Source organism: Cryptomeria japonica, chromosome 10 (assembly GCF_030272615.1).
Source record: "Cryptomeria japonica chromosome 10, Sugi_1.0, whole genome shotgun sequence".
NCBI lineage: Eukaryota > Viridiplantae > Streptophyta > Pinopsida > Cupressales > Cupressaceae > Cryptomeria > Cryptomeria japonica.
In genome coordinates, this window is record NC_081414.1 from 699,368,420 (window position 1) to 699,379,626 (window position 11,207).

Sequence of the window (11,207 nt, forward strand, 5' to 3'; positions counted from 1 at the left end):
TTACAGCTAATTAAAGTCTTACAACAAATATTTTTCAAACAACCCTTAAAATTTTCTTAAGAGTACTTGCAATTTTTTTAAAAACCAAACAAATTCAGTGAAACCCTTTATAAAGATGTTGTCCATTCTCGGCTGCAGACATTCTCGAGGTAAGCCTCGGAAAGAACTGAAGTGCCAAAGGGCACTGTTATTACCACAGCAATTCCAGGAAAACTCCCAGAATTGCAGAGCTCAAAATCACTGAAGCTTACTTCATACAGTTGAAAATAGAATTGTACATATGAATGAGGTGCAGATTAGGGCAAACAAAAGCTTGACAAAAATATAGGGCACCTCAAGAGGCGTAGCATACAGGGCAGCGGCGCATTGCACATCATGAACGGTAAGCTCTCTTTTAACTTCTCTAACAGAGATAAATCTGTACATAACGGCATCACTATTTTGCGCGTGCCCTAACCCTATAATATGCCCTATTTCATGCAGCGCTATGCTCTGCAAATCAACCCAAAGAAAATACGAGGGCTCTTCAAAGCCATCAACACGCCAATATTCTTCGGCGTCAAAATGCATGATACCGGATGGCGGAGCGAAGGAGTGCGCCAGAAGGCCGCCTGGTCCGTCAAAGGGCTCGCCGTCGCCATGGTCGCCTGTGGCGAAACTTATTTTGATGTTCGCTTGATCGCTGTTTTGGGCTTCCACAAAATGGAAGGGCGTTACGGCGGCCCATGAATCGAAGGCCGCGGCTATGCTAAACCTAACTGCTGCACTGGATAGCCCTAATTGGGCATACGGGATGTCTAACAATGCGTAGGTCAAATTTGTGGACTGCCATTTTGGCAAAGGACCAAAAGGCTCAGTTTTGATCACACCGCAGCTTGTTGGAATTCGATGGAAATGATAACTACTGGGCGCCGAATTTACCACTCCTTTTGTTGAAAGCATCAAGAGCATTGTCATACCTGTAAGTAACACCTTTGCCTCTATGTGATCGAATATTTTCTTTACGCAGATGAGTCTGCTCTGATAAAATAATGGTGATTCTGGACATGATTTCATGCCGTCGTTTTTTGGGGGAAGGATTTGACTGTATATTTCTACTTTAGTGTTAACATATAAATTGATTTTAACTTAACTAGAACAAAAATTAAGATAGCTATAAAATAGACTTAATATTATTTAAATTAATTAAAAGTAAAAAATGAAGAATTCGATGCTTTATGAATCACTTAAAGTAGAAATTAATATATTTTATTTTAGATGATCTTATAGTTTTCTAATAATTAGATTTTTTTTAGTTTAATAATTAGATTTAATATGTTATATCTAATTATTTAACTTTATAATATCTTTAATTACATAGATGTTTATTCTATTGACTTTATTTCTACCTTGTTTTTTAATTATAATATGTCTATTTTACAACAAAGTGTGGTAAAGATAGAATGACATTATGTTATGGGCTACTTAGTCTATAATGACACTTGTATTAATAATAAAAACATTTGAAGAGTGGACAATGTAAAAGTTTTATTGATGCTTTATCTTATTTTCTATCTTGATTCATTTTAGAAGTCTAGATTAGGTTTTGATATCATTTCTTAGTATTTTCTATCAAGATCCATTTTAGAAGTCTAGATTAGGTTTTGATATCATTTCTTAGTATTGTACTTGGTCTCATTTATGTTCTTAAAATATTACATTTCATTATATAAAAATTAAAGACATTTAATTTGACACCCTTGTGAGTGTAAATGAAATGAAATTAAATAACTAAAATTAAATTAAATAATTTAAATCACTTTAAGTTTGTTGATTTCATGGTTTCTCACATTAGAAGGAATATTATAATTTAATTTTTAATATAGAATTAAGAAGAAAAATAAGCTAATTAAAATTTAAGAATTAAAAAATTAAATTAATAATTTTAAATAAAATGAAATAATTAAATTAAATTAAATAACTTAAAATGAATTAAATTAAATAAGTAAAATGAAATTAAATCAAATAACTAAAATATTGGTCATTTACTCAAGTTTGTTGCTTCCATAATTTGATAAAAAGAATATCATAACTTCTTTTTGTTTTTTAATTACAAAAGTAGCGTTGATTAGGGTGTCGACTCTTTAACTTTATTTTTAATATAGAATTAAGACAAAAATAAGATAATTAGAATTTAAGAATTATTTAAAAACTAGTATACCTATCTTTAGAGAAATATAGGTAAAGTATGTCGAAAGATATATCATATTTGTTTATTATTCCACTTAAAAAATTAATATATTGTTATATTATAATTAATATTAATCTATTATTATATTATGATATTGTAATCAATATTATATTATTATTAAGATATTGCTATATTTTAATATTTCTATTAAACCTCAAAAAAATCAATTAAGATTTATTATTATTATTATTATATTATCATATCTTTATATTATTATTATAATATTATTTTCACAAAGTTAACTATTAGTATGGTGGAGATAAATAGAACTGATTAATTGTTAAACTCAAGTGAGTAGTAGTTGAGAGGAGAAAATAAATGAAATATTTTTTTTGGTTTTTCATTCACTTATTTTAATTTAGGTTATTTAAAGTAAATAAAATAACTTAAATTAAAAAATAAGGATGGAGCGCAGGAGGAAGCTAGGGTTTTTCAAGCGGAGGCGATTTTCGATCACGCGGATGGGAGAATTGCCCTAGACATATGGATAACCAGAGGCCATGGCGCTCATCGTGCTCAAACTAGTGGCAGTCGCAGGACACGGGCCGTAGGAAGAGGGAAGGAGCTAATTTTGGTAAAACAAGATCCCCTTTTGAGCATGACAAAACCAAATGGGGGTATTCGAGATTTCTAAACTATCTGCAGTGGAGTAAGTAGCAAACGAAAGATAGATTGAGGAAGAAATTTTCGACACCTCAGGATAGCCTCACCAATGGTGAGATTTCGGCAACGTCCGAGAAGAGAACAATCAGTATTTGCATTGACTCGGAGGCTTGGAAGGAATCGGTTCAAGTCTTGCGAGACAGAGCTTTCTTCATGAAGTGGGGAGGGGATTGGCCGACTTTCCCTCTAGTTAGGCAGTGGGTTGACGAAGAATGGGGGAGCCACTTTGAGATCAAAACCCTAATAAACAAATTTTTCCTTATCATAGCTGGGACAACTGAGGAGAAGATTGCGTTGATGAACTTCAGGCCATTTTTGATGATGGTAGTAGGGTTCTATATAAAGGACCGGATCCCAAATTTTGATCCTCGACAAGCCACTGTAGAGGAAATTCCTGTTTGGATTAGACTTTACTATCTCCTGCATGAATATTGGAAGGAGGAAGTTTTTAAGAGTATTGGTGATAAGCTAGGGAGATTCATCATGTCGGTTGAACCAGTTGACGAACTGAACTCATGCATGTATGCTCGAATTTGTGTCATGTGGAAACCACACCCTGGGCTCCTGAAGACCGTTGAGATTAGATCGCCTGAGGGTCTATGGAGACAAGAGATCGCAGTTGAAGAAATCATGGTAAAGTGCAAGTCCTGCAAAGAATGGGGACACGAGGACTATGATTGCAAGGCAAGACCAAAGGGGAAGGGAAGGGCAAACCGAGCTTTGGAGGAGCAGTTGTTAGCTGGGTCAGAGGTGACTAAGCAGCTTTTGGGTCACATAGAGGCTAACTTGAGCTTTGATCCAGCTGCTTCATTAGCTCGGAGTCTAGAAGATTTAGGTGGGATGAAACTGCTTTCGGATTCTTGCCCTGCTCAGGAAGTGTTGCAGATGGTCTCTGGTCCAACTGAAGATAAGGTTGTTGCGGTTGTGAATGTTGTGTTGGGAGAGATTTATGTGGACCACCCTCAGATTATGTCAGGAAGTACAATTGGGGATCATGCGCAACAAGCTTTTAGCGAAGGGTGTGGGGACGTCTGCCTCCACACAGGTGAAGCGATAGTGAAGGTTGATCAGGGGCTCTGTACTCATGAATGTGCATTTGGCCGAGGGATCTCCTCTCAACACAGGTTCTACTCTACTTCTGAGTCTGGGCTGGAAGGCCTGGAGAAGGGATTGAATGTCAAACCTCTGGTAAACCAGTTTTCAGACGACATAGCAGGGAGTTCAGAGGGAAAAGCAAGTAGCTTCAAAGACATCCACATGCCCCTAGGGAAGGTGCATAATGGCTTTCCAGTAGAGTTGGAGTTTGATGAGGAGGATGGGTTGAATGATGATTCACTAGGGTTGTCTGCTGAGATAGGCGAGAGAGATGTTAGGACCATTAAACAGACCAAAACAAATCCCTCCAAGTCCAAAAGGAATTTGAGAGGAAGGAAAAACAGGCAAAAGTTGCTTGAGGAAGCAAGAAACATGAAGGGTCAGATAAGACTGCTTAGATTCGGGAGAGACTTGTTCTCTCCTGGACAACAATGAAGTTCCTTACATGGAATGTTAGGGGCTGCAATGCCCCTGACAAGAGACGTCTGATCAAAAGAGGTTTTGATCAGGCTAAGCCGAAAGTTATTTGCATTCAGGAAACAAAATTGGGAAGAGAGGATGCAGCTAGAGTTTTTGGTGTAAGACAGAGGTGGTTTGGTTTCTTTGTGGAATCAGAAGGGGCTTCAGGAGGGCTTGGCATTTTGTGGAATCCATTGGTTGTTCAGGTGGATGTTGTCTCATGCTCTAAACATTGGCAGATGGTAAAGGTGAATTCAAAGATCATGAACTTCTCTTGTTTTCTTATCAATGTCTATGGTCCCACTTTGGCTATGGAGAAGTGTCGGTTATGGGAGGATATTTCCAAGCTTTTAGAAGAGGTGAGGCCGACCTTAGCTATTGTTGTTGGGGACTTCAACGCCACTCTTTCTTTCTCGGAAAAGCGTGGTGGGGTGAGAAGGATGTGCAAGACGCAATCAGACTTTCAGACATTTGTGAACTTTGATGCCCTCTTTGAAGTTGTTGCAAAAGGAGGGAGATTTACTTGGACGAATAGAAGGTGGGGCTTTTCCTATATTGCTGAGAAACTAGATAGGTTCTTTCTTGCAGGGGATTGGAACTTGGCCCCCTTGATCTTCGAGGCAGAAGTTTTAGCAATTTCAGGTTTAGATCACTTCCCAGTCTCTTTGGTTGTGCAAAAAGATGAAGTTTTGCTCCAGTGTCCTTTTAAGGTGGAAAAGATGTGGTTAAGGGAACTTGGTTTTAGAGATCAGGTGGTTGGCTGGTGGAAGGAGGCCCCAATGCTGGATGGCTTCTTGGCCTTTCAGTTCTTCAAGAAACTCAGTTATGTAAAACAAAAACTAAAATCATGGAACAGGGAGGTGTTTGGCAATATCTTCGATGAGAAGAGAAGGATTGACGGGGATTTGGGCGCTTTGAATGCAAAAGTCTTAGCCGAAGGGATGGATGAATTAGATTATCTCATGGAGGAAGATCTGCTTAGTAGATACGGGGAAGTTTTGCAGAGGGAGAAGATTTATTGGAAACAAAAATTGCGCGAGAACTGGCTTAAAGCCGATGATAGAAACACAAATTTTTTTCATAGTTCGGTGAAGGCAAGGAGGAGCCTCAATAGAATCCTTTCCCTATGGCTAGCAAATGGAACTTCAATGGAGGACCCAAATCGTATTTGTAAGGAGGCGGTGGATTTCTTTGGAAATCTTTGGAGAAGGAACGAGGCTGGTCAGGCAGGTGTCGAGCTCGCAAGCCGAGCTTTTGGAGTTAATTCCTCCCTTAGTGTCTAGGGATGACAATAGGATGCTTGAGGAACCTATCTCTTTGAAGGTAGTGAAAACTGTTGTTTTTGGGTTAGGTGGGGAGAAAGCTCCAGGCCCAGACAGGAAAGCCTATGACATAGTGGATAGGTCTTTCCTGGTGGAGGTGTTAATTAAGTTTGGGTTTTGTAAGGCTTGGATTAAGTGGATTTCCAGTATGCTTATGCAGTTTTCAGCCTCGGTTTTAGTCAATGGCAGTCCCCAAGGTTTCTTTCCCACCTCACGGGGTAGCCGGCAAGGGGACCCAATATCCCCCTTTCTCTTTATTTTAATGGCAGAATTTTTTGGTTGGTCGATTGCTCAAAAGCATTCTCAAGGGATGTGGAAAGGCATTGAGATAGCACGTGGGGTAGACTCCACAATGCACTCTTAGTTTGTTGATGATACTTGTCTCTTTGGAGTGGCCTCAATGCATGAAGCATCGGTGATGAAGAAAGTGCTGGACAAATTTAGTGGGGTTACTGGCCAGGAAATTAATTAGGCTAAATATGAGATCTTCTTCTTCCACACTGAAGTTGGGTCTCAAAGAGCAATTGCTAGATTATTTGGGATTAAGATTGGTGAGCTTCCTGGGAAATTCCTTGGTTTGCCGCTCTTTGTTGGAGTTGGTAAGACAAATATCTGGAAAGGTTTGTTAGATGGCTGCAAAGCAAAGATGGAGGGGTGGAAGAGTAAGTGGCTATCATTGGCGGGTCGTCTTCTGATGCTGAAGACAATTGTATCGGCTATGCCTATTTTTCTAATGGCCTGTTTTAAAATCCCAAGCGCGGTCATTAAAAATATGCAGCAGAAGATGAGAAAGTTTTTGTGGAATGGAAATCAGGAGCAAGACAAAATCCCGCTTATGCCCTGGGACAGAGTTTGCAAACCCAAAGGAGGAGGTGGTGCGGGGCTTTGCGATTGGAATTTATCAACGAGGCAATGGGGGCCAAGTTAGTATGGCAAATGTACAGTAAGTCGGAGCAGAGGTGGGTCCGAATTTTACAAGCTAAGTATTTGGACAGTGGGGAAAAGGATAGGATCCTAACGGTTGAAGACCCCCTGAGAGGATCCACTTTGTGGAATTTTTCGGTGAGCTACAGGAGCTTGATCACAAATCATCTTTCTTGGCAGATTGGAGACAGGCGAAAGGCGTGCTTCTGGCAGGATTCCTGGGACGAACCTCCTTCTTTGGAGTTTCAAACATCCCAACAAATAATGACAAAGACTGTTCAGGTTTGGGGCTCAAAGGTGTGTGATTTTCTTACGCCAGAAATGTCGGCGTTGGGCCAGAGTTGGAACTGGAAGGATCCCCATGAGTTAAAATTGGGGGAGGTGGATGAAGGATTGTTGAGGAAGATCTTGGACAGTAGAGAGGTTTCATGCTCTAGGGAGGAGGATGAGATAGTTTGGTGTGGTGCCAAGAGTGGTAGTTACTTTGTTAAGGTGGGACTTTCTCTTTTGGAGACTGAAGGCAGGACGAAGGAATGGGAAGCTAAGCTATGTTGGAACAATGTGTGCCTACCAAAGGCGGGTGCCTTCACCTGGTTAGCTGACAATAGGCAGATTCTATCTGGGGACCGACTTAATAAAATGGGGTTCGCAGGTCCTTTTCGTTGTGTGCTATGTGAAAAGGCGAAGGAATATGTGGACCATTTTCTGCTAAACTGCGATTTTGCCTAGGAAGCTTGGTGCTTTGGGTTACAGAGACTGAATTGGAAGGGTCCAATGACACGGAATTTGAGCGATTGGTTTGAATCGTGGCCTATTTTGGGAAAGTCTTCAATCTTTGCTGCCATTTGGAAGATTTTGCCTTCTACTGTGTTATGGGAACTCTGGAAAGAACGAAACCGAAGAGTGTTTGAAGATAGAGTAGAAAAAAGGGATCGCTTTTTGATCAGGTTGGAGAAGGCAATCTCGGAACTAGTCACCAATGTTGCTTCTCAGATGAACTTAACAAAGTCTCCTTTCACTCAGTTTGATGCTGGAGTTTTGGTGAATTGGCCTTTGATTAAATTTAGGCTTGCTAATGGGCTTTTGAGGGTTAATCCTCAGAGGATGGGTGAAGGAAGACAAGAGTGCGACCCGCTAGATAATGGTTGGACAAAGGTAAATTTTGATGGCGCTTCGAGGGGAAATCTAGGGGTTTCTAGAGCTAGGGTAATAGCCCGAGACGATTGTGGCAACATACTAGCCATAGGAGCAAAAATATTGGTGGATGGATTGAACAACGAGGCTGAATGCCAAGCGGCTTTAGAGGCCATTCTCATGGCCAAGAAAATGGGAGTGAAGAAAATCCATCTGGAGGGAGACTCAGATTGTGGTGAACGGGATAGTTAGAGGCCGAATGGAGGCGTGGCATTTAGACAAACACGTTCGAAGAATGAAACTTCTTCTGTGTGGGTTTGAAGACTATAAGGTGACTCACATTCTCAGGGAAGCAAATGTGGAGGTTGACAAGCTTTCAAATGTGGGAGCGAATGGCTCATCGGAAAACAATTTCAGATTATTTGAGGACTTTCGATATGTTAGTGTTCATGATCTTGGTTGAATTGCTTAAACTTTAGGAAGTGAACCTGAATTGTTATTAAAGTGGTTGATGTTGACATTGGCCTTGTGGGAAGTAATGGCTTTCGTGGATTGTGATCCACAATGTTGGTGCAAGTGGCCTAAGCGGCAATGGAGTGATGATGGCGCCAATCGATGAGATGGCCTGGTGATTATGCATGGTTTGATGTGATTCGTGCGGAGCAATCATGGCATGTGATTGAGGCGGCTTTTTTAAGGTCTTGGCTTTTGGTTCCCTGGCATTTAGTTGTTTTTGGTATTGGTGTTGGTTGATTGTGCAGGTTTTGGTGAAGAGGCGAGGTAGGATGAAGGCAAATTTTTCATTGACAACTGATGGTCAAATGCCAGTATTTCGTGGCCTGATTTCGAGCAACAGGTTGATGAATGTATTCAGGGTGGATGGGGAGGAATTTTGGAGGGCTCTCGTCGTTGTTCGTTGCTCTGGCCTTGATGGTGCGAACATCGACGAAGGAGGTGCAACGGGTTGTCTCTTTGGTGTTGCAACCCAAATGGGCGGGAGGATTGAATGATGTGGTGGCTCGAGCTGTTGTTGGCAAAGGGCTGAAGATGGTGGAAGAGGCGTGGCAGAGGATTGGCGTTGAATTGGGGGAGCTGCAACCTTTTGTAATTTGGTCGACGTCTCGACCTGTTGATACTCAGCTAGAGAACGCAAGGGATGGTTGGAGGGAGGTCATGCAGTTTGTGCGTGGGTTGGGGTCGACTGAGAGAGTGAAGATTTGTGGGAAGACGACCCCAATTCGGTCTGTAGCTCCTCTGGACGAGGATGGGAAGCCTATGGTCCGCCATCAGATTCCATAGAAGCTCGTGAAGGTGGTGGAGCGTGGTTCGCTGCGTGGAGGCATGTCGGGAACACTGCCAGATGGAGAGAGAGATGCATGAAGCAGGGCCCAACCAGAGTATTCCAAACTTTTCAAGGGAAGAGGCCTTGGGTTGGTTTCTGTAGGCAGGTCTTTTGGGACTGTTGGGTTTTTTGGGGCTTGTGTATGTAGGGTTGGAATTTTGTTGTTAAGAATGGTCCTATAGGTCCGATGTTGTTTTCGGGTTTGGATGGTTTGTAGAGGTTAGACCCCATTTTGTGTAGACTGTTTATGAACATTTTGGATGTAAATCTTTCCTATTTTAAGCAATATATTATCCTGGTTATCGATAAAAAAATAATAATAACTTAAATTAAATTAAAGTAAATAACTTAAAATAAATTAAAAACTAAAATGTTGATCATTTAAATTTGAGTTGAAATAACAAGACTCTTAAGTTTGTTGAATTCATAGTTCGATGCATTAAAAGGAATAACATAATTTTATTTTTAATATATAATGAAAAGAAAAAATAAGCTACTTAAAATTTGAGAATTAAAAATTTAATTTAATTATTTTAACTTAATTAAATTAAATTAAATAACTTGAATAAAATTAAATAACTTAAATAAATTAAATTAAATTAAATAACTAAAATATTTTGAAGATGTGTATTTTCACTAGAACCATAATGAATATTTATTCTTTAGCTTTGTTAAATTTAACTTTTAGCTCTATTTGAATATGGATACGATAGGTAGTGCATGGTCCAAATCAACTTAGACATTCAATAGGTAGTGCATGGTCCAAATCAACTTAGACATTCAATAGGTAGTGCATGGTGCAATCAACTTATACTTAGTAGTAGGAATTTATTTTAAGAAAAATTACAAATTTTCCATATTAATATTACTCTTAATTAGAAGATAAAGTATATGTTGCATAATTTGCAAGTTTTCCTTATTTATAATTTGTCAGGTATCACTTTGTGCCATGGGTTTGGGGAACCCAAATCAGAGGTCATGTTTTCTTAAGAGTACAAAAACTGAATGTTTGTTGTGAAACAAAGATCAAGGTATGTGTTTAGGATTTTTAAATATCTTTAGTTTCTTTTATTTTAAAAAGAAATTTTGAACTATAAACAAACGACATTGAAATCCACATGAAATTATTTGTGAACTATTTGATTATAGTTGTCCAGGTTATTTGAATCATATTTAGATCTTGGTGAGAATAGGTTTGATTTTTATCTTAAATTTTTAAATAAGAATGTAGCTTCTTCAGAAAGGATTATTGTTTTTAGGAGTATTATATTTTTCAAATTGTTACAGGATAATGTTTTGTGATTGTGGTGGCCTCTGTTCAATACCGCACTCTTTGAGAAAAAGGCCAGTGAGACTTTTTATAAGTTGAGTGATAAAGGGGACAAATTCAGACATATGTATTTGAGGGTAAAGTTTATTTTGAGTGATTTCTTTTGAAAAATGAAACTCAAAGGTTAATTGTAAATGAACAATAAAGGTAATATAATTTATTAGAATTACTCTTTTTTCTTTTCTTCTTTCATGGGTGACAATTGAAGAAAATAAACCATGACCAACAAATTTCAAAATATGAAAGATGATTTAGGCTCACTACCTTGTTTCAATATTTGATTACACTTATTCATTTTATTATTTATTTAACAGAAATTGCCTTAACAATACAATTTTAATTTATTTTGCTGAACTTCAAAATCATACTATTTATTTTAATTAGGACATGCATAGAGGTATTACTTTTAATTTTAGATATTTTTAGAAAAAATATATTATCTTTAATAAATTTCACAAAATAAATTTTCATTGAGTACACATTAGTTAGTTATTCATTATACTATTCAATTAATAAAAAATGTTTAAAAAAACTAACTTTGTTGAACTTCAAAATTTTACTATCTAATTTAATTAGGACATGCATAGAGATATTCTTTAATTTTAGATATTAAAAAAATAATATCTTTAATTTAAGTTTAAATTTTATGTTTGATGGCTATCTTTCATAACTTCTATAAAGAAAATCCCTTTTTCTTTTTTAAAGAAA

At 38.2% G+C, this 11,207-nt stretch overlaps 2 protein-coding genes across 3 annotated transcripts; one reads left to right on the forward strand and one right to left on the reverse strand.

Moving 5' to 3' along the window:
* Window positions 1-237: 237 nt before the first annotated feature.
* On the reverse strand, window positions 238-10,577 carry LOC131040481 (metalloendoproteinase 1-MMP). 2 transcript variants are annotated; one of them, XM_059213469.1, is made up of 2 exons: window positions 10,455-10,577; window positions 238-959 (listed from the first exon to the last, which is right to left on the reverse strand). In XM_059213469.1, exon 2 carries the CDS (start codon window positions 955-957, stop codon window positions 253-255), a length of 705 nt encoding a protein of 234 aa, XP_059069452.1. In that variant the 5' UTR covers window positions 958-959; window positions 10,455-10,577; the 3' UTR covers window positions 238-252. The 2 variants fall into 2 exon arrangements, with proteins under 2 accessions (XP_059069452.1, XP_057829402.2); XM_057973419.2 differs by lacking the exon at window positions 10,455-10,577 and having other exon boundaries at window positions 238-1,083.
* LOC131040463 (uncharacterized) lies at window positions 4,420-5,730 on the forward strand. Its single transcript, XM_057973402.2, has one exon. It carries the CDS (start codon window positions 4,420-4,422, stop codon window positions 5,728-5,730), a length of 1,311 nt encoding a protein of 436 aa, XP_057829385.2.
* Window positions 10,578-11,207: the final 630 nt, after the last annotated feature.

What these genes read in the sequence shown, in the direction of transcription:
- LOC131040481 (XM_057973419.2), bottom strand. Translation starts at nt 1,056, where the DNA reads ATGAAATCATGTCCAGAATCACCATTATTTTATCAGAGCAGACTCATC.
- LOC131040463 (XM_057973402.2), top strand. Translation starts at nt 4,420, where the DNA reads ATGAAGTTCCTTACATGGAATGTTAGGGGCTGCAATGCCCCTGACAAG.